We start from the raw sequence: 24,977 nt of genomic DNA on the forward strand, positions 1-24,977 counted from the left end.
CCCTCGCCCTCTCGCCCTCGCCCTCGCCCTCTCGCCCTCTCGCCCTCTCGCCCTCGCGCTCTCGCCCTCGCCCTCTCGCCCTCGCCAGATCTCGCCCGCTCTCCCTCTCCCTCTCCCTCTCCCTCTCGCCCCCTCGCCCTCGCCCTCTCGCCCTCTCGCCCTCTCGCCCTCGCCCTCTCGCCCTCTCGCCCTCTCGCCCTCTCGCCCTCTCCCTCTCGCCCTCGCTCTCGCCCTCTCGCCCTCTCCCTCTCGCCCTCTCGGCTCTCGCCCTCTCGCCCTCGCTCTCGCCCTCTCGCCCTCGCTCTCGCCCTCTCGCCCTCGCTCTCGCCCTCTCGCCTCTCCCTCTCGCCCTCTCGCTCTCGCTCCTCTCCCTCTCGCCCTCTCGCTCTCGCCCTCGCTGCTCGCCCTCTCGCCCTCGCCCTCTCGCTCTCGCTCTCGCCCTCGCCCTCTCGCTCTCTCGCTCTCGCTCTCGCCCTCGCCCTCTCGCCCTCTCGCCCTCTCGCCCTCGCCCTCATCGCCCTCTCCCTCTCGCCCTCTCCCTCTCGCCCTCGCCTCGCCCTCTCGCCCTCTCGCTCTCGCCCTGTCGCCCGCCCTCTCGCCCTCGCGCCCTCGCGCCCTCTCGCCCTCGCGCCCTCTCGCCCTCTCGCTCTCGCCCTCTCCCTCTCGCCCTCTCGCCCTCGCTCTCTCGCCCTCTCGCCCTCTCGCCCTCGCCCTCGCCCTCGCCCTCTCCCTCTCGCCCTCTCGCCTCGCCCTCTCCTCGCCTCTCGCCCTCGCGCCCTCGCCCTCTCGCCCTCTCCCTCGCTCTCGCCCCTCTCGCTCTCGCCCTCTCGCCCTCTCGCCCTCTCGCCCTCGCTCTCCGCCCTCTCCCTCGCCCTCTCGCCCTCTCCGCCCTCGCCCTCTCGCCCTCGCCCTCTCGCCCTCGCCCTCTCGCCCTCGCCCTCTCGCTCTCGCCCTCTCGCCCTCGCTCTCGCCCTCTCGCCCTCTCGCTCTCGCCCTCTCGCTCTCGCCCTCTCGCCCCCTCGCCCTCGCCCTCTCGCTCTCGCCCTCTCGCTCTCTCGCTCTCTCTCTCGCCCTCTCTCTCTCGCCCTCTCGCCCTCGCGCTCCTCCGCCCTCTCGCCCTCTCGCCCTCTCGCCCTCGCCCTCTCGCTCTCGCCCTCTGCGCCTCTCGCTCTCGCCCTCTCTCTCCCCCGCCCTCTCGCTCTCGCCCTCTCGCCCTCCCTCTCGCCCTCTCGCCCTCGCCTCTCGCCCTCGCCCTCTCGCCCTCGCCCTCTCGCCCTCGCCCTCTCGCCCCCTCGCGCCTCTCGCCCTCGCCCCTCTCGCCCTCTCGCCCTCGCCCTCTCGCCCTCGCCCTCTCGCCCTCTCGCCCTCGCCCTCTCGCCCTCGCCCTCTCGCCCTCGCCCTCTCGCCCTCGCCTCGCCCTCTCGCCCTCGCTCGCCCTCTCGCCCTCGCCCTCGCCCTCTCTCGCCCTCTCGCCCTCGCCCTCTCGCCCTCGCCCTCTCCTCTCGCCCTCGCCCTCTCGCCCTCTCGCCCTCGCCCTCTCGCCCTCGCCCTCTCGCCCTCGCCCTCTCGCCTCGCCCTCTCGCCCTCGCCCTCTCGCTCTCGCCCTCTCCCTCTCGCCCTCGCCCTCTCGCCCTCGCCCTCTCGCCCTCTCGCCCTCTCGCCCTCTCGCCCTCTCGCCCTCTCGCCCTCGCCCTCTCGCCCTCGCCCTCTCGCTCTCGCCTCTCGCCCTCGCCCTCTCGCCCTCGCCCTCTCGCCCCGCTCTCGCCCTCTCGCCCTCGCCCTCTCGCCCTCTCCCTCTCGCCCTCTCCCTCTCGCTCTCGCCCTCTCGCCCTCTCGCTCTCGCCCTCTCGCTCTCGCCCTCTCGCCTCGCCCTCTCGCTCTCGCCCTCTCGCTCTCGCCCTCTCCCTCTCGCTCCCTCGCCCTCTCGCCTCTCGCCCTCTCGCCCTCTCGCCCTCGCCCTCTCGCCCTCGCCCTCTCGCCCTCGCCCTCTCGCCCTCTCGCCCTCGCCCTCTCGCCCTCGCCCTCTCGCCCTCGCCCTCTCGCCCTCGCCCTCTCGCCCTCGCCCTCGCCCTCGCGCTCTCGCCCTCTCGCCCTCGCCCTCGCCCCCTCGCCCTCTCGCCCTCGCCCTCTCGCCCTCGCCCCCTCGCCCTCTCGCCCTCGCCCTCTCGCCCTCGCCCCTTCGCCCTCGCCCTCTCGCCCTCGCCCTCTCGCCCTCGCCCTCTCGCCCTCGCCCTCTCGCCCTCGCCCTCTCGCCCTCGCCCTCTGCCCTCGCCCTCTCGCCCTCTCGCCCTCGCCCCTCTCGCCCTCTCGCCCTCGCCCTCTCGCCCTCGCCCTCTCGCCCTCGCCCTCGCCCTCTCGCCCTCGCCCTCTCGCCCTCGCCCTCTCGCCTCTCGCCCTCTCGCCCTCTCGCCCTCGCCCTCTCGCCTCGCCCTCCTCGCCCTCGCCCCTCTCGCCCTCGCCCTCTCGCCCTCGCCCTCTCGCCCTCGCCTCTCGCTCTCGCCCTCCTCTCGCTCCTCGCCCTCTCGCTCTCGCCCTCTCGCTCTCGCCCTCTCGCTCTCGCCCTCTCGCTCTCGCCCTCTCGCTCTCGCCCTCTCCCTCTCGCCCTCTCCCTCTCGCCCTCTCCCTCTCGCCCTCTCTCGCCCCTCGCTCTCGCCCTCTCGCTCTCGCCCTCTCGCTCTCGCCCCCTCGCTCTCGCCCCCCTCGCTCTCGCCCCCTCGCTCTCGCCCCCTCGCTCTCCCCCCCCTCGCTCCTCGCCTCGCCCCCTCGCTCTCGCCCCCTCGCTCTCCGCCCCCCTCGCTCTCGCCCCCTCGCTCTCGCCCCCTCGCTCTCGCCCCCTCGCTCTCGCCCCCTCGCTCTCGCCCCCTCGCTCTCGCCCCCTCGCTCTCGCCCCTCGCTCTCCGCCCCCTCGCTCTCGCCCCCTCGCTCTCGCCCCCTCGCTCTCGCCCCCTCGCTCTCGCCCCCTCGCTCTCGCCCCCTCGCTCTCGCCCCCTCGCCCTCGCCCCCTCGCCCTCGCCCCCTCGCCCTCTCGCCCTCGCCCTCTCGCCCTCGCCCTCTCGCCCTCGCCCTCGCCCCCTCGCCCTCTCGCCCTCTCGCCCTCTCGCCCCCTCGCCCCCTCGCCCCCTCGCCCTCTCTCGCCCTCTCTCGCCCCCTCGCTCTCGCCCCCTCGCTCTCGCCCCCTCGCTCTCGCCCCCTCGCTCTCGCCCCCTCGCTCTCGCCCCCTCGCTCTCGCCCCCTCGCTCTCGCCCCCTCGCTCTCGCCCCCTCGCTCTCGCGCCCACCGCGCTCTCGCCCCCCTCGCTCTCGCGCCCTCGCCCCCTCGCCCTCGCGCCCTCGCCCCCTCGCCCTCGCCCTCGCCCTCTCGCCCCTCGCCCTCCTCGCCCCTCTCGCCCTCGCCCTCTCGCCCTCGCCCTCTCGCCCTCGCCCTCTCGCTCTCGCCCTCTCGCTCTCGCCCTCTCGCTCTCGCCCTCTCGCTCTCGCCTCTCTCGCCCTCTCGCTCTCGCCCTCTCGCTCTCGCCCTCTCGCTCTCGCCCTCTCGCTCTCGCCCTCTCGCTCTCGCCCTCTCGCTCTCGCCCTCGTCGCTCTCGCCCTCTCGCCCTCTCGCCCTCTCGCTCTCGCCCTCTCGCTCTCGCCCTCTCGCTCTCGCCCTCTCGCTCTCGCCCTCTCGCTCTCGCCCTCTCGCTCTCGCCCTCTCGCTCTCGCCCTCACGCCCTCTCGCCCTCTCGCCCTCTCGCCCTCGCCCTCTCTCGCCCTCTCGCCCTCTCGCCCTCCCCTCTCGCCCTCTCGCCCTCATCGCCCTCTCGCCCCTCTCGCCCCCTCGCCCCCTCGCCCCCTCGCCCCCTCGCCCCTCGCCCCCTCGCCCTCTCGCCCCCTCGCCCCCTCGCCCCCCTCGCCCTCTCGCCCCCCCCTCTCCCTCTCGCCCCCCCCTCTCCCCTCTCGCCCCCCCCTCTCCCTCTCGCCCCCCCCTCTCCCTCTCGCCCCCCCCCTCTCCCTCTCGCCCCCCCCTCTCCCTCTCGCCCCCCCCTCTCCCTCTCGCCCCCCCCTCTCCCTCTCGCCCCCCCCTCTCCCTCTCGCCCCCCCCTCTCCCTCTCGCCCCCCCCTCGTGCCCCCCTCTCCCTCCCGCCCCCCTTGTTTATCTTTTAACTCACTTTTCTTCAATTGTAATTGAAGTTTATCTACCTCTACTGCACTTGTCTGTTTCTCTGATACACCTTAGCGTTTGAGTAATTCCCTTACACTTTCAGCTTTACTCTTGTCCTCAGTTAAACCCAAATCTAATGTCTTTGCTAATTCTAAAAGTATGGTCTTTTTCTTTCCTTCTAAACTTTCTTGGCAAATTTGAGAAACGTCTTCAAATCCAAGAACTCCTTTAGCAATTTTAAGAGCCATTATTCTCACTTCTAATTTCATCAACCACAAGTTAGCAAAATTAAGCAAATTGTCTCACCTACGTTTTATTTAAAGATCCAGGACACCAATATGCAAGTGTTTAAATCTCCTAGAATTTTTGTACTCCCAAATCTATTCAAATCTGTATAAACCATTTCAGATCACAGACCCAAGCCCCCAAACTGTTACAGCACAGGGTAAACTCCCCTGCTTAATTTAAAACTAGCAACACAGAAACGTTTTATCCAGTGCAGTAATCTGTAAAAATTGAGTGACTAAGAAGTATTTAAAGTAAAGGTTAACAACTTTATTTCTTAAAATATAAAAGAAAATAATTAACTAACAACTATTTAAAAGGTTTTTTTCCTAACCTATCTTTTACCTTCCCTTCTATAATAGTCCAATAAAACTCCCAATTAAAATTTACAAAACAACACTTCTTATCTCAAAATCAGACAGCTGTAGGTTCTTGGCTTCGGATCTTCCTGTGTCATCTCTTCTGCTTGTTGTGGCTCAGTGGTTAGCACTGCTGCCTCACAGCACCAGAGTCCCCAGGTTCCATTCTAGCCTTGGGCGACTCTGTGTGAAGTTTACACATTCTCCCCGTGTCTGCGTGGGTTTCCTCCGGGTGCTCAGGTTTCCTCCCACAGTCCAAAGATGTACAGGTTAGGTGAATTGGCCATGCTAAATTGCCCATAGCGCTAGGTGCATTCGTCAGAGGGAAATGTGTCTGGGTGGGTTACTCTTTGTGGGTGGCAAGGTGGCACAGTGGTTAGCACTGCTGTCTCACAGCATCAGAGACCCAGATTCAATTCCCACCTATCTGTGTAGAGTTTGCACATTCTCCCCGTGTCAGCGTGGGTTTCCTCCGGGTGCTCCAGCTTCCTCCCACAGTCCAAAAATGTGCAGGTTAGGTGAATTGGCCATGCTAAATTGCCTGTAGTGTTAGATGTAGGGGAATGGGTCTGGGTGGGTTGCTCTTCGAAGAGTCGGTGTGGACTTGTTGGGCCGAAGGGCCTGTTTCCACACTAAGTAATCTAATCTAATCTAGGAATTTCTGTATTACAGGTTACTGATCGATATGGTACTTTTAAGAGAGTTATTTTCAAGCAGTCCGTTTACATGCTGGGCCATGGTATTCTCCCCTCAACTGTTCAATTTTCCCTGGTCTTATTCTCCATGGCATCAGATTGCGTCATTGGCTTTTAAGATTGAATTGAGTATATTGACAATCTTGATTGGAGTTTGATATGTTTTGGGTATAATTTTAACTGATCGGCCGAATTCAAATTTGTTTTTGTCTCCAAGCAACAAACTAATCAAGTGTTCAAATCAATGTTACATTGTTACTATTTTTGAGTACACTTGGTGCTGTAGTTCTGCTGCTTCTAATTCTCTTTAAGGTATATCCACATCTTCATAACGTGTAGGAAAGGCTTGGAGGTAAGTGAGAGTAATTTGGTTTTGGAACATGGTTGGCATGGACTGGTTGGACTGAAGGATCTCTTTCCATGCTTTCTATGCTTGTCTTCTCATTCTTCGCAAATGTGTCATTTTTCATTTCTATGCATTAAGTTGTATCTGTGCCTGCCCAGTATATCTGTTACTGGGTGTCTGTTACTGTTTACCTCACTGTGACTACATTTCAGTTTTGTGTTCTGGGCAATCTGTGATATTATGTCCTACATATCTGAGTCCAATTCATTGGCATTTATGAAAAAAGAGTAGTACTTCCAACATAGACCACAGTGTGTATTTCCCATCACCCTGTTTTGAAAGAGTAAGCAAGCATTACTTTGTTTCCTGCCCTTACCCTATTTCACATCCACACTGCCACTAACTGTCCCATTAATCCCATTGCTTTGTTTGCAGAATTGGAACTTGTTAATGAATGTTGCAAGGTTAAATTCAGTCCTTATGTTACAAATGGACTGCATTTACTGGATCATAATGTTGGAGTTGAATGATGTATTTGTGATAAAGGCTTGTGAATAATACTTTTTTTTCCTTTGTAGATATGGATCCCATCCTGCATTTTACAGGCACAAGACTAGTGCAGGAAGATATCTTCCAATGTTCTACATTTATGACTCGTACTTAATAAGCCCAGGGTCCTGGGCCGATCTTCTCTCTGTATCTGGATCTCACAGTCTTCGAAACACTCAATACGATGCACTATTCATTGCCCTAATTGTCGAAGAAAAGCATAAAAATGAAATTCTTCAGGCTGGTTTTGATGGAATGTACACTTATTTTGCAACAAATGGATTCTCCCATGGCTCTTCCCATCACAACTGGCAAGCAATAAAAGACTTTTGTGATAGTAATAACCTTATGTTTATTCCCAGTGTGGGACCAGGTTATATAGACACTAGCATAAGGGCTTGGAACAATCACAATACTAGAAACCGAGTCAATGGGAAATATTATGAGACTGCTTTAAGTACTGCCCTCCTAGTGCGTCCAGAAATAATCACTATAACGTCCTTTAATGAATGGCATGAAGGAACTCAGATTGAAAAAGCTGTTCCCAAGCAGTCCAGTCAGTTTGTTTATCTGGACTATCTGCCTCACAAGCCAGACATCTACCTAGAGCTGACTCGTAAATGGGCAGAAAAGTTTCGCAGCGAGAAAGAACAATGGTTGATGTGACATTTTTGTCTTGAGAATGGGAATAGATGATTATAAGGTCTAGCATCAAATATTACAAAGTAGATTTTTTTTTTGTTTTAGGGTAGGAAGCTCTGGAGAAAAGTTGGCTTTGCTAATTTGGATCATCTTAAAGTCTTGTGAAATTGTTGACTCAAAGAAATGAGTTGATATATTTGGTTAGAAGGTACTGTACACTAAAAATGTGACATTTGTGAAACTTTACATGATTTTTTTGTTAAAGGCAGTAACTTAGGCTAAGTATTGTTTTAACAGAGCAGGTCCAAGTTACCATTCTTCATTTGTACCCCTGAATCAAATGTCTGCTGAGAGTTCAACCATTACGAGTATTATTCAGACTGCATTTCGAGTCATAGAAATGTACAGCATGGAAACAGACCCTTTGGTCCAACCCGTCCATGCCGACCAGATATCCCAACCCAATCTAGTCCCACCTGCCAGCACCCGGCCCATATCCCTCCAAGCCCTTCCTATTCATATACCCATCCAAATGCCTCTTAAATGTTGCAATTGTACCAGCCTCCACCACTTCCTCTGACAGCTCATTCCATACATGTACCACTCTGTGTGAAAAAGTTGCCCCGTAGGTCTCTTTTATATCTTTCCCCTCTCACCCTGAACCTATGCCCTCTAGTTCTGAACTCCCCCCCCCCCCCCCCCCCCCCCCCCCCCCCTCCCAGAGAAAGGACCTTGTTTATTTATCCTATCCATGTCCCTCATGATTTTATAAACCTCCATAAGTCCACCCCTCAGCCTCTGAAGCTCCAGGGAAAACAGCCCCAGCCTGTTCAACCTTTCCGTATAGCTCAAATCCTCCAACCCTGGCAACATCCTTGTAACTCTTTTCTGAACCCTTTCAAGTTTCACAACACTTTTCGCAACATGACCTTCCAACTCCTGTACTCAATACTCTGACCAATAAAAGAAAGCATACCCAATGCCTTCTTCACTATCCTATCTACCTGCAACTCCACTTTTAAGGAGCTATGAACCTGTACTCCAAGGTCTCTTTGTTTAGCAACACTCCCTAGGACCTTACCATTAAGTGTATAAGTCCTGCTAAGATTTGCTTTCCCAAAATGCAGCACCTCACATTTCTATTATGACTTATGCCTGTGTGCATGGTTGTAGTGATCATGACTGGTAATTTTGGATGGTTGATTTCCTTCCAACCCCAGAGGTGCTAAGAGGAATAGTTGTTCAAGTATCACAGCACAAACCAGGTATCAAAACTAGGACTCTACTGTGTGTCATGTATGGCTCAGTGTTGCTATGTAACAAAGTTACCAACTGAGCTTGCAGTAGCAGCTATTGATTAACTTTAATTGTAAATTCGTAACTTCAGTTGTTACAACACTTAACATATCTGAGAATTTGGAAGCTTTTTATTGCATAATTAAAATTAGAGAATGCCATAATAGGTCTTCTGGTAAGTTAAGTGACGCATCAGACTTGCATTGAACCTCTCCCCATCTTTTATATTTCAGTTATATATTTCAGTGGGCGGCACGGTGGCACAGTGGTTAGCACTGCTGCCTCACAGCGTCAGAGACACGGGTTCAATTCCCGCCTCAGGCGACTGACTGTGTGGAGTTTGCACGTTCTTCCCATGTCTGCGTGGGTTTCCTCCGGGTGCTCCGGTTTCCTCCCACAGTCCAAAGATGTGCAGGTCAGGTGAATTGGCCATGCTAAATTGCCCGTAGTGTTAGGTAAGGGGTAAATGTAGGGGTATGGGTGGATTGCGCTTCGGCGGGGCGGTGTGGACTTGTTGGGCCGAAGGGCCTGTTTCCACACTGTACGTAATCTAATCTAATTATTCTTACCAATGAATGCTACAGAATGTTTAAATTGTTCTGGATTCACATCCAGTAACGGGTTTCTTGTGTTCTTCCAGCATCTACATTGCAAAGATGCTATTTGAGGAGATTCATAAGAAAATATCATGCTGAGTTTTTGGGAAGGATGGACTTAAGAGTTTAATTCTGTTTTTTTAATTAGTATTGAGGTCAGGAATAAGCACTAGGCGGTGCAGAATCTTACATTGCTGCGAGCTTGCTGGTTACCTGATTCCATCCTGGACAGATTTCTCCTGACCGAGTCAGCCTCCAAGTTTGCAAAATGAGTGGGGTCAAGTTAGCTATCTCTCTCTCGCTCTCATGAGAGAAAGTGAAAACTGCAGATGCTGGAGATCGGAATTGAAGAGTATGGTGCTGGAAAAACACAGCAGGTGAAACAGCATCCGAGGAGCAGGTGACTCTACGTTTTGGGCATTAGCCCTTCATCAGGAATGATGAATGAAGGGCTTATGCCCAAAATGTCGACGGTCCTGCTCCTTGGATGCTACCTGACTTGCTGTGCTTTTCCAGCACCACACTCTTGACTGTCCTGCTCTCGTGTTCTGCCCAACAGCCAGATCTTACCTGTTATCCTTAACTGGGCAGCAAGCTTGCCCTCAGACTGTGTAGCAAAATACAATCACACGAAGGATTCTGATGTCTAGTTGAGCCTGACGGCAAGGTTTATAAGCACAGAGGCGAAATCTTACCATTAATGTATTTGTGTATAAACCTGTAAAATTGTACACATTTCTTGATCTTTTTCAAGTTTGAGAAATTATGCCCTATTTAATTGGTTTTATTTAAATTTCCTTCATTTTGCTGAGCATACATAACTTCGTAGTTGGTTGATTTGGTAATTGTATATTCCAGACTTTAATACTTGAATTTTTTCTTGCTTTTATGCCTTTTACTGCACCTGTGGATTTCTTTATTTGTTGATTTAATAGTGAATGGCTGTCAGATTTCAAAATCATATTAGAGAATGTTTTTGATTATTTAATGACTTGAATGTATAACAACATCTCAGCATTTTTTATATTGCAATCTGAAGTGGGACAAGTTTATTTGCTCTGAAGTAACCCTTTTGAGGACGCAAACTTCCACAGTGCCTGAGTGAGTTTTCCAAATATGTTTCTTAAGGACCAGATATTTTCCAGTGCTGCTAGACCATTTGTGCAGTTAGGTCTGTTGTTTTCTGATTTACTCCCCAAACTAAAGTAAAACTTTAGTCAGTAATAGGGTTCTGAAATAGTGAACAGAGAATTAGTGAAAAGCTTTTACACTGGTAGCAATCTCAATACTTAAATTTTGAATATGCACTGGCCAGCATCGTTTTGTGATTTACTTGTTTAATTTGAAACATATGTTGACTAGAGTGGAGATATAATTTTTTTTATAAGCACTAACATTGAAGATTTCGGTTTTTGAGTTTGAACAAACTGTATGATCTATCTTTGGAGAATATACCCAGCATTTTGATTTTTGTTGAGAAATACAAACATCTGTGATTTTAGATCATTACTGTTATGTCTTTTCTTTGACTTTATTTTGCACTTAATTAAGTTGCTATGATTTTAATTTGTAACTTTCCCTGGTGTAGATGGGCTTTACATTCTGTTGTTTATATTTTTCCTGGAGTTAAGGAGTCACTGAAGATATTTTCAACTTTCTCCTGTGGTATTATGTTATTGCTACATAATAACAGGTGGCACTGCTGCCTCGCAAGGTTCAATTCCACCCTATGGCAACTATCTGTGTGGAGTTTACATGTTCTGCCCCTGTGTGTGTGGATTTCCTCCCCCAGTCCAAAGATGTGCAGATTAGGATAGATTGGTCATGCTAAATGGCCCATACTGTTCAGGGATGTATAGGCTAGCTGGGTTAACCATTGGAAATGCAGGGTTACAGCGGTAGGGTAGGGGGTGGGTCCAAGTGGGATGCTCTTCGGAGGATCAGTGTGGACACGAATGGGCTGGATGGCTTGCTTCCACACTCTAGGAATTCTATTATAATAATACAGGAAAAGTGAAATTCTGTAATTGTTAAAGTGATACACAAAGTTTCTGGTCTTCAAGGGCAGTTATATTAGATCACAGTGCCAGTGAGTACCTTTTCATTGACGTTTCAGGCCAAGTATTACACAAAATTGCTACATTACAGAACCAATAAAGCAGAGGTCTATTTGAATAATCCGTTGACAGCGTTTATATTTCACAATGGTAGTTTGAAAAAATGGTGATATCAATAAAAATGATTATGAATCTGCATTATATTCAAAAGCTTATTGGTTCACTCATGCTTTGCAGGGAAGAAATCTTGCCATCTTTACCAGTCCAGCCTATATGTGACTCCAATTCTCCCCACATATGTTTTTCTTACATTGCGGCAAAAAACCTCTGATCCAAAGGACCTGGAGATCAAGTGTCACCTGCTTCAGATGTGTGTCAGATCACATCCGAGCAGGTTGATTAAAAATGACCACATGTGCATGATTGATTCATAACTACATACTGCAATGGTCCAGCAATAAGTTTTCTTAAACTGCTTGCTTTCAAAAAGGAGGTCCAGTGACTCCTACTCAGGGAAACTTGAAATGTGCAATAAATCTTGACCTTGCCAGCCATGGCTGTTTTGAGAATGAATTCAAAACATGTTTGGGCATATGCTAAGCAGCATATGCTGACATTTGAGATGATCGTGAGGGTTGACGCCACCAATGTGCTCATAAAACAGCATTATGTGTAGAAATTTCATATCTATTTTTAATGTGATCCTTGAACAAATTTCTGATGTGTTTTGTGCATGTTTTAATTGCGGGTGAGAGATTGATTGATTGGAGGGAAGAAGAACTGTTTTGAAATTTTGTCTTCAGACTGTTTTGCTAGTTCAGGGAAATGTTAAGTTTGTTGTACTAATCTCACCAGTTTCATGTCTGAAATCAGTTAGCTGAGTCCAGATCAATATGGTTTGCATCTTAAGACTTTTGTCCTTCGGTCAGTCCCAACCTATCCGATTATGTAACATTGATACGTTGGGGTGAGCACTTTCTATCCCTCAAGCAGTAACACTGAACCTTGATTGTCCTTCAGAATTTATGTAGTTGTACTGTTGAGTGTTAATATTCTTTGATTGTTTTTTGCCTTTCTCGATCAGTGTATATTTGTTTGAACCATTTACCTATCCTGATTTAAAAAAAAGTGCATTATGTAGCCAGGTGGCATTGCACATCTGAATAGCAGTCATGGCTGCCTTCAGTGGAATATTTGTTCTGGTGAAAGCCATACCTGTTTGTAGCAAGGCACTGGGGTATGCAAGAGGTGAAGACCAAATCAGAAGGACTATATATCACTTCTTATTAAGTGATGTAAAGCCAAATTCTTTGATTCAAAAACTCTCTTCTAAGCTTTAGTTTATAAAATATAAGTTGAAATTTGTGAAGTTTTACTTTTGCAGTCTAAGTGCTAAAGCTCAGAGTGGAGAACAATACTTGAAAGAAAATGGATACATTCCACCAGTTAAATAAAAAGCAAAATACATTTATAATTGAAGTTGGCTTACAGTGCTGAATCTTCTGTTGGTTTGGTAAAAGCAAAGGTTGCAATTTTTAATTGTCCTGACTTTTTGTGTAATTTTCATTTTAGAAGACAATGGGGCAAATGTATATTTTGCATGAATTGTTTAATAGCTGTACTTTGTTACTGCAATATACTTAATTTTACATGATTTCCACTTGTTTCAGTTATTAAAATTTTTAAATTAGTCAAGTTGGGGCTTAGATCTATGTACAGTGCAGTATGTGGAAATACTAAATGTAACATTTCAATGTTATGGAATGAAGCAGAAAACAAATATTGCACTTAAGTTTTAGCACACCAAAGTAGTTTTATAAAGTTTGTGCCTCAGTACAACTAGCTAATTTCTGTCAATGTTATTTGAGTCTTTCACGTGTCTAACTTTCTATTTATTTACGTAGATAATAGGAACAGCATTATATTTGATTGGGAGTAACTGAAATGTTAGCCAGGTGTTTAAACTTGCCCTTTCCAATGAGGCTGAAAAGGAAGAGAATTCTAGAATCAGGTAAACATCAGTGGAGAATTACTTGAACCAAAGGGACCTCACTGTGGAAGCAAAGATGGTTTGGATAGTCCACTACATTTATAAAACAGACTAGACCTCAGTCTCAAATTTAAAGGACTAAAAATAAGTATGTTATTTTGTTTGCATATGATCAGCTACCTATACAAAGGGAAACTAATTGACAAGTTTCAGCATAGACTGTACTGTTATAATGCATGAACCACAAAATGAAGAGAATAAAAATCCATACCACTGTATTTTGAATTGTCTGATTTTTTTTCATCCAGTTATTTAAGAACTTTTTTTTGTTACATAATTCTGTAAAGTAGTATACAATTCTTGATTAATTCACAAGAGAATTTCGATGCATTACACATTTTTAACTTTGTTCCTGTAGTTTACAAAATCGTATACTGTTAGTAACATCTTTTTTTAAGGAGTTGATACACAGTGATGCAAAGACATTGCTTAAATGTTCTCGCTGAAAAGTTAAAACCATTTGGAACCTATTAAAATAGGACAGTTTTGAACTCTACTGTCACAGTGCATAGTGATGCCTTTTTTGGAAGTGCAGAAAATTATGGTTTTAAATGTGTAGAATTTATATATTCAATACTGCACACCTTGTATTTTGCTCATACACTGAGGAACAAAGTCTTTAGAACACGCACGAGCAGGATTGAACCAATGGCATTAGGTGTTGATATCAAAAGTATGGTCCATTGGATAAACTGTAAGAAAAGAGAACCATAATACTGATCAAACCGGGCTCTAGTAACATTTTCTACTATATCATTTTTGTTGTTCCTATGAAAAGCATGATAGGGAAGTTTACTTTTTTTTGCTTTATGATCCTCCTGGAAAATTGACTAGAAATGACTGGAAGTTTGAATTTACTTTTTAAAGTTAATAGCTGAAAAGCATCACAGCAAGATTCCACATCTTCAGATGTTACCTGTTACTAAAACCTAAATCTTTCATTGACTAAATAGTGTCTTTGCAGAAAATGTGACCATGTTCCTTTGACAAGATTATGGTGTTCTTGGCTTTTTTCCCCCAGATAGGTCATAAAAGACCCAGACTCCGAAAAGTCTGGGGTTGAAGGGTTTTAGGGCCAATTTGATTATAGCTAAACAGATACTGCCTCAGGCAAAGGCTTTTAAGTTTTAAAAAGAAACAATGACGGATGTAGCCAGATATCCCAGCTTAACCTTCTTCTGGTTTGGTTTGGTTTTAGCAAAGTAGTGTTTTGAAGCTGCTGGACCTAAAAAAAAAAGCAGGTTCATGCTGGTCCTCTCTCTCTGACTTCTCTCCTGTAAGACTCTGTGTTTGATTTTACCTTTTGTGCCAAGGGGTGTTTATGGGCATTGTGCAAGTATTTGGAACAGCATCATTAAGTTGAGATAATCTGTTGGGTTTTTGGATAGCGTAAGTTATTCTGTATTCTGTTCCCTTATGTTCGTGTTCCACTCAGTAATCTTGTAAATAAATTCTGTTTTGTTTAAAACCTAGTGGTTTGACCAGCAGCATCTTTCCTGGAATATCCACCTTATACCTGCTTAAAATTACTAGCAAAGTTAGGGTGTGGGCTACCTTCTTAAAATGTTTTGAGGTGGGGCTGGCCTGTTTCATAATAAGAACTTGCATTTTAAATCACAGAGAAGTCCCGTTTTGATTTCAGTGTAAAAGGAGGCTATTCGACCTATTGTGTCCACACCCATTCTCCAACAAGCATTATGACCTAATGCCATTCACCTATACCCTTCACATTGTTTCTATTCAAATAACCATTCCCTTCCTGAATGCCTCAATTGAATCTGGCTCCACCAGTTTTGCACATTGCATGGTTCAGGTCTGGGAAGTAATGTATGATAAAGCTTTTTCCTCTCATTACATTTGCAAAACACTTGAAATTTCTGCTGTCTTATTTTCCTGTTCTTTTTAATATGGAAACAGTTTCTCTAGTCTTTTGATGATTTTGAAACTTCTACCTAAGCTGTCCCAAACGCACACTTTTTATTTTATTTTCTATGTCTTTTTTTTTTCACAGAACTGTGGAATTATTTGTCTTATCTTTTTGAGGGAATACACCAACTGCACCCCAACCAAATCCTCTTGGAAGGTAGTCGATTGTTCAGCAGTGCTTTTTTTTCCATCAACTTTACATTCCAATCTATTAAGCCCAGTTCTGTTTTTACCCATTGATGTTAGTACTCTCAGTTGTTATTCTGGATTGCTTGTTTTCCTTTTCTGTTATTATCCTAAACCTTAGGATATGATGAATCCTGTCTCCTGAATATTCCCTCAATGACACTTGATCTACTTGGCCCTTGTCACTTCCAAGAACCAGGTTCAACAGAGCATTCTTTCTAGTTGGACTAGGCATATACTGCTGTAAGAAAATTTCCTGAAGCTTTTCCTAGGATGAGGAATTTTTTCTGAGAGCCATTACCCCCTCCCTCTTAAACTACAGCGGTGCCAGTCTACATTCTACTAGTTGTCAATTGTAACCACTCTTTAATGTTCTCCTCTCTAATTTTCCTTCATTTTGTTCCCCCTACATCCTTCTCACTGGTAATCTGTAGATTATACCAAATAATATAATTACACATCTTTTATTAGCTCAATTGTTAAACCCCTTGAAACTCCTTTTCCCAGCACTGCAATTGTGACGATGCTCTAGCTTGAAAGAGGTTATTTTGTCTTTTTTTGGAAGGGAGGTTGTAAGGCAGAGGCACAGAGCAGTCTACCAAAACTACTGGAGTAAACAGCTTGTGAGGCCTTGGGATTTTTCTTTAAAGTTGGAACAATGGAGGCAGTCTACATGACTGTGGCCAGCTCTCTCCGTCCAAGATTTCTGGGTTTTATTTTAATTCTTAGATAAGCTTTAAGTGGTTCCTGTTGTGGGCTTGGAGGAGGAGAAGCTATCTTTTCTCTCTCTCTCAGTTACAGCTGGAGGCTGGGGCTTCTCTGTGCTGCTGGGTTACCTGTGAGACAAATCTGTTTTTCTGAATTTGCCTTGTTGCCAAGTGATGTGTTTATGGGGTGTTGCTATATTGTAACAGTTAATTCACTGTAGTATATGTATCTATTATTTGGGGTAAGATTTCCACTAACGTTGTTGTCCTAAATTTCTCTACGGTGTTAAAATAAATTGTGTTTTGCTTAATGTCGAGTAGTTTGACCAGTCACGTTGCAGCTGGAAAATGGCACTTCACATCTGCCTTTAAAATAAGAAAAAGTTAGGGTCTTTCTTTCTAGCCAGACATTTGTCTGCCTTATTTTCCTGTATTCAATTGCACAAAACACTCAATAATCTGAAGATTTCTAGATTTGTTTTCCTAATTTCCTACCTAACTCCTTAAATTCTGATTGCATTTTCATTCTTCTCCAAGATTTTGCTACCAGTGTGGACCATGACTTCTGATTGGTCCCTCCCCCCAGAAGAATGCCCTATGACTCCTCTATGCCATCCTTGAACCTGGCACCAATGAGACAACATACATCCTGAAGTCAAGCCACAGCTACAGAAATGTCTACCTGATCCCCTAACAAACAAACACCCCATCACTTTTATTAGTCCTTTCATCTTTTCCTCTTGAACAAAAACTCAGCTGTGACTGCAATACCTTATCTTTGTCAGTTTATAAAATGGAAAAAAAACTATATGCGAATGGGAGTCCTGCATTACCAGTCTATTTCTGTTGGATTGCCTGGCCATCAACCATATTCTTTCTGCCTCCATGACTTTAAGCTGTGTTGTGATCACCCCTCTGAACGTGTCATTGATGTAAAAACCAAAGTTGCTGGAGAAACTTAGCAGATCTAGAAGCATTTGTGGAGAGAAATCAGAGTTAACGTTAACTCTGCTTTCTCTCCACACAGATGGTGCCAAACCTGTTGATTTTGTCCAGCATTTTTTATGTTTTGATTTCCAGCAATCCCATTCTTTGGGTTTTTTTTAAAAATGCTGTCAATATAACCTTGTATCCTTGTTTGGTTTGTCCCATATGTAACTCCAAATCCAAAGAAAAATGTTCAATTTTCATACCCCTATCAACCTACTAGTATCAAATTGTTATGGAAAAAGCAGCTTTGTGAGTGTTATAAAAACTGAAGAAGTTCCAGAAGACACATTGAGGGCAATTAGTAGATCAGTAAATGGTCTAACCGCTATCTAAAGTAACAACATTCTGTAGAGTAAGATCAAGAGCTGACTGCTTTTTTATTCCTATATGTGTCAACATATGTGTTCTTGGGGCGGCATGGTGGCTCAGTGGTTAGCGCTGCTGCCTCACAGCACCAAGGTCCCAGGTTCGATTCCAGCCTTGGATAACTGTGTGGAGTTTGCACATTCTCCCTGTGTCTGCGTGGGTTTCCTCCAGATGCTCTGGTTTCCTCCCACAGTCCAAAGATGTGCAGGTCAGGTGAATTAGCCACGCTAAATTGTCCATAATTATAGGTGCATTAGTCATAGGGAAATGGGTCTGGGTGGGTTGCTCTTTGGAGGATCGGTGTGGACTTGTTGGGCCAAAGGGCCTGTTTCCACACTGTAGGGAATCTAATCTATAACTGATGGTCTAATGGTACTTCCCATTATATTGTTTAAAAGGTACAGTAATATTTCTGATAGTTACAAAGGAGTTAATTTTAACCTTTTGCAATCTTTTTCCAGTCCTTTTAATGTATATCTGAATCTGATCCTATAGAATAAAAATGTGCGCTCTTGGAATATGTGCTGAATGTTGCTATACTAATCAACCAAGGTGAGAATTCTGAGTTTCAAACTCACCTCTTCATTAAAACTGAAAGCAGATACTATTTTCACCAAATTGGGGAGTTAATTGTCTAAAAGACAAGTCTACTGTCCAACGAGTCAGCAAGGATGTGGGAATGCAGGAGGATCAATTTAAAAGCAGGTTGTAGTGGGACTTATTTTTGGCTGCTATTTGCCAATTTTTGTACTAAAACATTATTGTATAAAGTTAAACTTTTCTACTCAGAAAACAGCAGGAAGCATGAAACCTTAGCTTGGGGATAGGTTAGGTTTGTGATTCATTCTTACAATCATTGACTTTTTATGTAATGGGGTAGGATTTTTAAGGCATAGAGTATGAAGTAAAAGTGAGAATATAGCATTGCGATAGAGAATCAGCAATCAACATCTTTAACAAGCTTGAGGGACTGAATAGCCTATTCATGCTCCTAGTTTGATTCAGTTTCAGATCTGAATATATCATAATGCAAAGCACACATCTCTAACACTACATATTTCAATGAAATAGGAACCCAGACTCTATATTCTTCCTCATTCTTTGTCCTAAGTTTATCTATGATTTCACATCTACGTAAAATAAACAATTGCAACTGACCAATCTTAAAAATAACTTTTCACAACGAGGGGAGAGAAAAAAAAAATTTTCCAAGTCTTGTTCCTTTATTTTCAGAAACTTGCCTTGAGAGAGAGCTGCAGGCTCCTCTAGCATGAGGCTAAGCAGGTACCCTGTCTAAGTAGGTCTTCCAAGTGCCAGCAGCCTGGGGCATTGCTTCCTCAGCCAGCTGTGGAGTTATTGCACTGAGTTACTCACCACATTGTGTTCCCACACTCAGCATCTGAGCTGGTGGAAGGTGCAGTGTTGAAAAGTGTGGTTTTGGAAAAGCACAGCTGTTCAGGCAGTATCCAAGGAGCAGGAGAGTCGATGTTTTAAGCATAAGCTCATCAGGAATGTGGGAGGTGCCCAGGGGGGTTGGGAGATAAATGGGAGGGGGAGGGGATGGGGCTGGGGGTTAGTAGCTGGGAATGCATATGTAGATGAAGGTGAGGGGTGATGGCGATAGGTCGGAGAGGAGGGTGGAGTGGATGGGTGAGAAGGAAGATGGGCAGGTAGGACAGTTCAAGAGGGTGGTGCCGAATTAGAGGGTTCGATCTGGGATAAGGTGGGGACGGGAAATGAGGAAACTGGGGAAATCAACACTGATCCTGTGTGGTTGGAGGGGCCCAAGGTGGAAGGTGATGTGTTCTTCTTCCAGGCATCAGGTGGCCAGAGTTTTGCTGTGGAGAGGGCCAAGGACTTGGATGTCCTTGGGGGAGTGGGAGTTGAAATGTTTGACCACAGGGATTGATTGGTGCACGTCCCAGAGATGTTCTGTGAAAGGTTCTGTAAGAAGGCAGTCTTACCAATGCTACCTTGGCCCTCTGTACTTTCATCCTATGGGAATGAGGAGGTAGCTTCAAGTGGGAGCTAGACATTTCTGAACAGAGGTTGTGAAGTTGCTGGCTGTGCCTGTGAAGTGTCATGGTTAATGCTTAGCAGTGATGCGCAATGAAATGCGCAATGACAGCAAGGTTACTGTGAGAATTGCAGTAGAATGTATTTTCTCAGTCTCAGCATCGCAACAGGAACCCTGCAATCATTTTTTTTTTACTAAAATTGATCAACAGACTGACATTCATTTTATCTGCATTATTTACGTCAGTGTGCTTTCAGTATACTGACGTGTACACATTCTATATGTACATTGTTATAATCCCAGATTTGGCTGCCTAATTTATTAATTTTTACTACTTAACCTACTTTTCTAACCAACCTGTTCAGAGATGTTGCTACATGCCTTGAGCAGGTGGGATTTGAAACCGGTCCTCCTGGTCTGGGGTAGGGACATTACCACTGTGACACATGAGGGCCCATCTGGTTAGGGACTAAATCATTGTTATTTTTCAAGTAGACTTGCAGGGGATTTGTAAAGAGAATAAAACCACAAGATTTCACTGTTTTGAACAAACAACAAGAAGCTTTACAATATAAGATTAGTAATACAATTCCTAACATGTTCAACTTCCAACACTGAATTAATATTTGGTAACTATAAATTATGGACCGTAATCAAACATTCCTAATCACACACTGATCATGCATGGACTGCCTCGACAGATGCTGCCATTCTGATCAATCATTCTAGACTCTAGAATTGCACCCAGTGCACATTCCTATGCATAATTCTCACTCTCCACTGATAACCAACATCACTGAAGAATATTTGCTCCTGGGTTTTTCCCTGAGCTCTGTTCTTGCTCAGTTGCACCAAGCAAATGTTGCTCTTGTCAGCCCCAGCTTTTTCAGTGCCACTGAAGCATTAATATTCACCAGCTTCTTCTGAGCCCCTCTGGCTTCTACCTCCCCACCCCCGATATCTCGCCAGTTACCTTTCCAAGCTTCAGAAGAAGGGTCATACTGGACTTGAAACATTAACTCTGTTTCTCTACCCAAAGATGCTGCCAGACCTGCTGAGTTTCTCCTGTATTTTCTGTTTGATTCAGACGACAAGCAGCCACACAATTGTGCTTTTAACCTTTTCACTTTATAAGCTCCCAGGACGACTTCTGAGTCCTGACTCCACAGTTTGCTACCTATTAATTCTTAGAACGTCTTCCTGACACTAATAACACGGAGCCATCCCAACAGTTCTTTATTCGTCACTGAGCCTCTTGCAAAGCAATTCAGCTGTTTTCCGAGCAGTACATTCTATCTTCAGCACTCCTAATGTAGAGTTTACGTCTCTATCTTGTGGGCAGCACGGTGGCACAGTGGTTAGCACTGCTGCCTCACAGCACGGGAGTTCAACGTTCTCCCCGTGTCTGTGTGAGTTTCCTCCGTGTGCTCCGGTTTCCTCCCACAGTCCAAAGATGTGCAGGTCAGGTGAATTGGCCATGCTAAATTGTCCGTAGTGTTAAGTAAGGGGTAAACGTAGGGGTATGGGTGGGTTGCGCTTCGGTGGATCGGTGTGGACTTGTTGGGCCGAAGGACCTGTTTCCACACTGTAATGTAATGTAATCTAATCTAATCTCTGTCTCTTTCTCTATCATCCATTCATGGCCTGAAATCATTGAACATCCCGTCAGTGACCCCTGACTGTTTTGAGCGACCCTTTGAAAACCTTGTAATCTTCCTTGATGTGACTAGACAGAGTCACACAGTACTGAAGCAGACCCTTCAGTCCAGCTCATCTGCAACAACCAGACAGCCCAATCTGATCTGGTCCCATTTGCCAGCATTTGGTCTTTTTTCCTCTATGCCCTTCCTGTTCATAAACCCATCCAGATGCCTTTTAAAATTGTAATTGTACCAGCCTTCTTCACTTCCTCTGGCAACTCATTCCATACATGCACCAAGCTCTGGGTGAAAAAGTTGCCCCTTGAGTCCTTTTTAAATCTTTCCCCTCTCACTTTAAACTTATGTCCTCTAGTTTTGGCTTCCCCAACCCTAGGAAAATGATCTTGGCTATTTACCCTATCCATTCCCCTTGTGATTTTATAAACCTCTGCAAGATCAACCCGCAGTCTCCAATGCTCCAGGGGGAAATAAAGCCACAGCCTAGTCGGCCTCTCCCTATAACTCAAACCCTCCAGTCCTGACAGCATCCTTGTAAATATTTTCTGCTCCTTTTCAAGTTTGACAGCATTCTTACTATAGAAGGGCAACGAGAATCGTACATGTATTCCAAATGTGGTATTATCAATATCCTGTACAGACTCAACATGACATCCGAACATTCTCAACATTCACCAATGACATCTCAACATTCACCAATGAAGGCAAGTGTGCCACATGCCTTCCTTACTACCTTGTCTACCTGTGACTCTGCTTTCAAGGAACTGTGCACCCACCCACCTAAGTCTCTGTATTTGGCAACACTCCCCAGGGCTTTCCATTAACTGTATAAATCCTGTCTGGTTAGCCTTACCAAAATCCAACAGCTCACATTTATCTGAATTAAACTCCATCTGCCACTCTTTGGCCCATTGGCCCATCCCACCAAGGTCCCATTGTACTCTGAGATAACCTCCTTCACTGTCTATTACACCATCTACTTTGGAGTCATCTGCAAGTTTACTGACCATACCTCCTATATTCACATCCAAATTTTTAAAATCAATGATGAAAAGCAGTGAACCCAGCACTAGTCCTTATGGCATACTGCTGGTCGCAGCCCTCTAGACCAAACTGTAACTTTCTACCACCACCTTCCGTCTCCTACCTTCAAGCCAATTTTGTATCCAACTGGTTGCTCCCCCGGATCCATGCAATCTAACCTTAGTAACCAGTCTACTATGAGGAACACTTTGCTGAAGTCCATATAGACAACATCTATTGCTCTGTCTTCATCAATCTTCTTGGTCACATCTTCAAAAATCTCAATCAAGTTAGTGAGACACGATTTTCCACGCACAAAGCCATGGTGAATATATCTAATCAGTCCTTGCCTTTCCAAATGCATTTAAATCCTGTCCAATCCCTTCCAACAACTTACCTTCCACTGATGTAAGACTCACCAGTCTATAGTTTCCTGGCTTCTCCTTGCATTTTCTTTTTTATTCTTTCAGGGAATGGGGGCTTCACTATCAAGGCCACCATTGGTTGTCTATCTCTGATTGGCCTTGAACTGACACTGAGTGGCATGCTCAGACATTTCAGAGGACTGTTGAGACTCAACCACATTCATCTGAATTCACATGAAGACCGAGTAAGGTTCACAGATTTCCTTCACTGAAGAACATTAGTGTGAATTTTTTTGTGCTATTTGTTCCATAAATCCTATCTCTTTTGGATTTCTGGTTCTTGTTCAGCACAAAAAAAGGATACAAATAGAAGATTTGATCACAGCACTGAACTATAAAATGAAAGACAATGAATTGAAAACAAACAGAAAGGAAACATGAAATGCAGTCATTTAAAAATCAAAATTATTTACGATCAATTCACCAAAAGACATAATCCTAGTTATCCAATTTATGATGATTTTACACAGTTAACTATAACATTATATTGACATTTTCATATATAAAAATATATAGGACCATGTTTTAGAAATTACTTAGCAACCACACATCTGAGAACAAAAACCTTAAGCCTTGTCTGCAGAACCGTCAGTAATGGAAAGTGGCAGCAGGCCAGTGATCTGTCAGGAGCAGTTGAAGAATGAAGAAGTCATTATGTAAGCACTTAGGAATGTTTGGAGTACACCTGCTCCTCCTGAGCCCAACAGGAAAGTTTGCAGCTAGGTCAGCATGGGACTCTAGTTTTCAAAGCAGTTCAGTCTCAATGTCTTGAAGTCCAAAGTGCATATTCAAAGAAGGATTTCCCTTGTATATTTAAATCTGAGTACTCTGAGCTTCTTAAAAATGTTTGTTTCTGCTGAAATCAAGGATGGGATGCCTTGATTAGATTCATTATCACCAATCCTGTTTATAGGTATCAGTCTGAGCCACTGACACCATGCTGGGAAAAATACCCATGTGAAGTCTTTGGCAGACAAGGTTTATTCTGGATGCATAAATAGATTTATTGCATACTACAGAGTAGCTGGTTACATTATATTGAAGTTAAAGGATTATCTCTCGCAATACTATCAGCATCAATTTAAGATTAAGTACTCATTAATACTTTAGTTACATGTTAATCACAATAAGAACAATCACTGAAGCACTATACAGACTCAAGTGAACATATACAGAACTTGTAGGGCACACACAATGTTGCTTTGGTCCTCTGAGGAAAAAAATCCTTTATCGTCTGAAGGGGAGAGTTTATCTTGTGGTGCCAGTTAGTTCTTTTAGGGACTCAGTGTCTTGTAAAACAGAGTTAACCAATTTCTGATAGCTATCCCCCTCACAGCAGTTCAACAGAGCAGGTGAGATTTAAAACTTGTAAGAATGCTAATGGACATCAATGGTCAAATTCTGTTTTAACTAGCCAAATGCTTTCTGTGGATGAGCAGGGTTAAAATTATTCCTTTTGTGCAAAGTACATTTTAGTTTTTGTGGATTTTTTTAATTTAGATAGAATGGTACATAAATATTCAACATACTTAAATTATTGTCTGCAAAATCTTTGTTCTTCAAAGCTTTAGAAATTGAGGTCATTCATAATACCCAAAGGCTAATGCAAAATGTCTTAACAAATTTGTCATGTGTCTATTAAGGTCACATTGTGCTAAAAACAATTCTGTTTTTGCTCAAGTTTAAATCCCTTGCAGAGAATTATATATAAACCCTAAAAACAGGCCAACTGGTCAAAACAAACCATCCTAGAATTTAGAGTGAAATCCACTCAAGTCATCTCTCATTCTTTTGCACCTTAACTCGATCAGCATACTTTGCTGCTCAACTTTGCTTCACAAACCATCGTCCAAAATGCATCCACATTATTGTCCTCAACTATTCCCTGTGATAATAAGTTCCACATCCTCTTCATTCTTCAAGCAAAAGAATGTCTTCTGAATTCTCTATTTGATAGCTTGGTGACTATGACTTTTCCATTTGTACTTTTCCATTTGTACTTCCCCCTTGAAACAAACTCTCCGTGTGCCACTGAATCAAAATCTTTCAGAATTTGAAAGACCTATATGAGGTTGTTCCTCAGCCTTCTTATGTGCCCCATTGTTTCCTCACAGATTTGGGACCATGCTAAAAAGTGAGTGTAAAATGCTTTGACATCTTCATGTGTGACAATCAGATGCTGTATTGTAATATAGATGTGTTTTTAAAACAGTGATTCATCATTGGAACCTTCCCTGCAAATATAGATTGAGCCTTACATTGGTGATCAGTGTATAATTGTTGTCATGCATTAAGTATTTTCCAATTGTCAAAAGTGCCATAAGTGGCACAGGCTGGGAGAGTGGGAATTAAGCAGTAAGGCGGTAAGGAGTGGCATGAGTGATCTAAATGCACACAGGAGTTATAAGGGGTCAGAGTTTCAGAGATTGACAGGTGAGTTTAGGGACATTAGAAAGATGTTGAGGAGTAGTCTGCTTTGTTGAAAGGTCAAGGTGGACTCTAACCATCCAAACACTGCACACTCCATTTTGGCTTACAAAATGAATTGAGAACATGGGGCCTGTGTGAAAGGACAAAAATACCAGTCAAATTCATACATGAGCTGGTCAAGCATTGCAGAAAGTGTGAAAGTGTGCAGGTCAGGTTTTCCCAAGACTAAATTAAAAT

The 24,977-nt window shown here is 45.7% G+C and overlaps 1 protein-coding gene across 4 annotated transcripts in view; it reads left to right on the forward strand.

Annotated features, from left to right (window-relative positions):
* The window catches only part of LOC122546574 (glycoprotein endo-alpha-1,2-mannosidase-like), a 41,781-nt gene extending 34,076 nt beyond the window's left edge, over nucleotides 1-7,705 (forward strand). For all 4 annotated transcript variants that reach the window (XM_043685268.2, XM_043685263.2, XM_043685273.2 and 1 more), the window contains one exon: nucleotides 6,401-7,705. In XM_043685268.2, the coding sequence (XP_043541203.1) occupies nucleotides 6,401-7,037 (637 nt within the window). In that variant the 3' untranslated portion in view covers nucleotides 7,038-7,705. The remainder of the gene's footprint in view (nucleotides 1-6,400) is intronic.
* Nucleotides 7,706-24,977: the final 17,272 nt, after the last annotated feature.

This window comes from Chiloscyllium plagiosum, unplaced genomic scaffold, assembly GCF_037043375.1.
Source record: "Chiloscyllium plagiosum isolate Xiang-an unplaced genomic scaffold, Cpla_swu_hap1 HiC_scaffold_3, whole genome shotgun sequence".
Lineage (NCBI taxonomy): Eukaryota > Metazoa > Chordata > Chondrichthyes > Orectolobiformes > Hemiscylliidae > Chiloscyllium > Chiloscyllium plagiosum.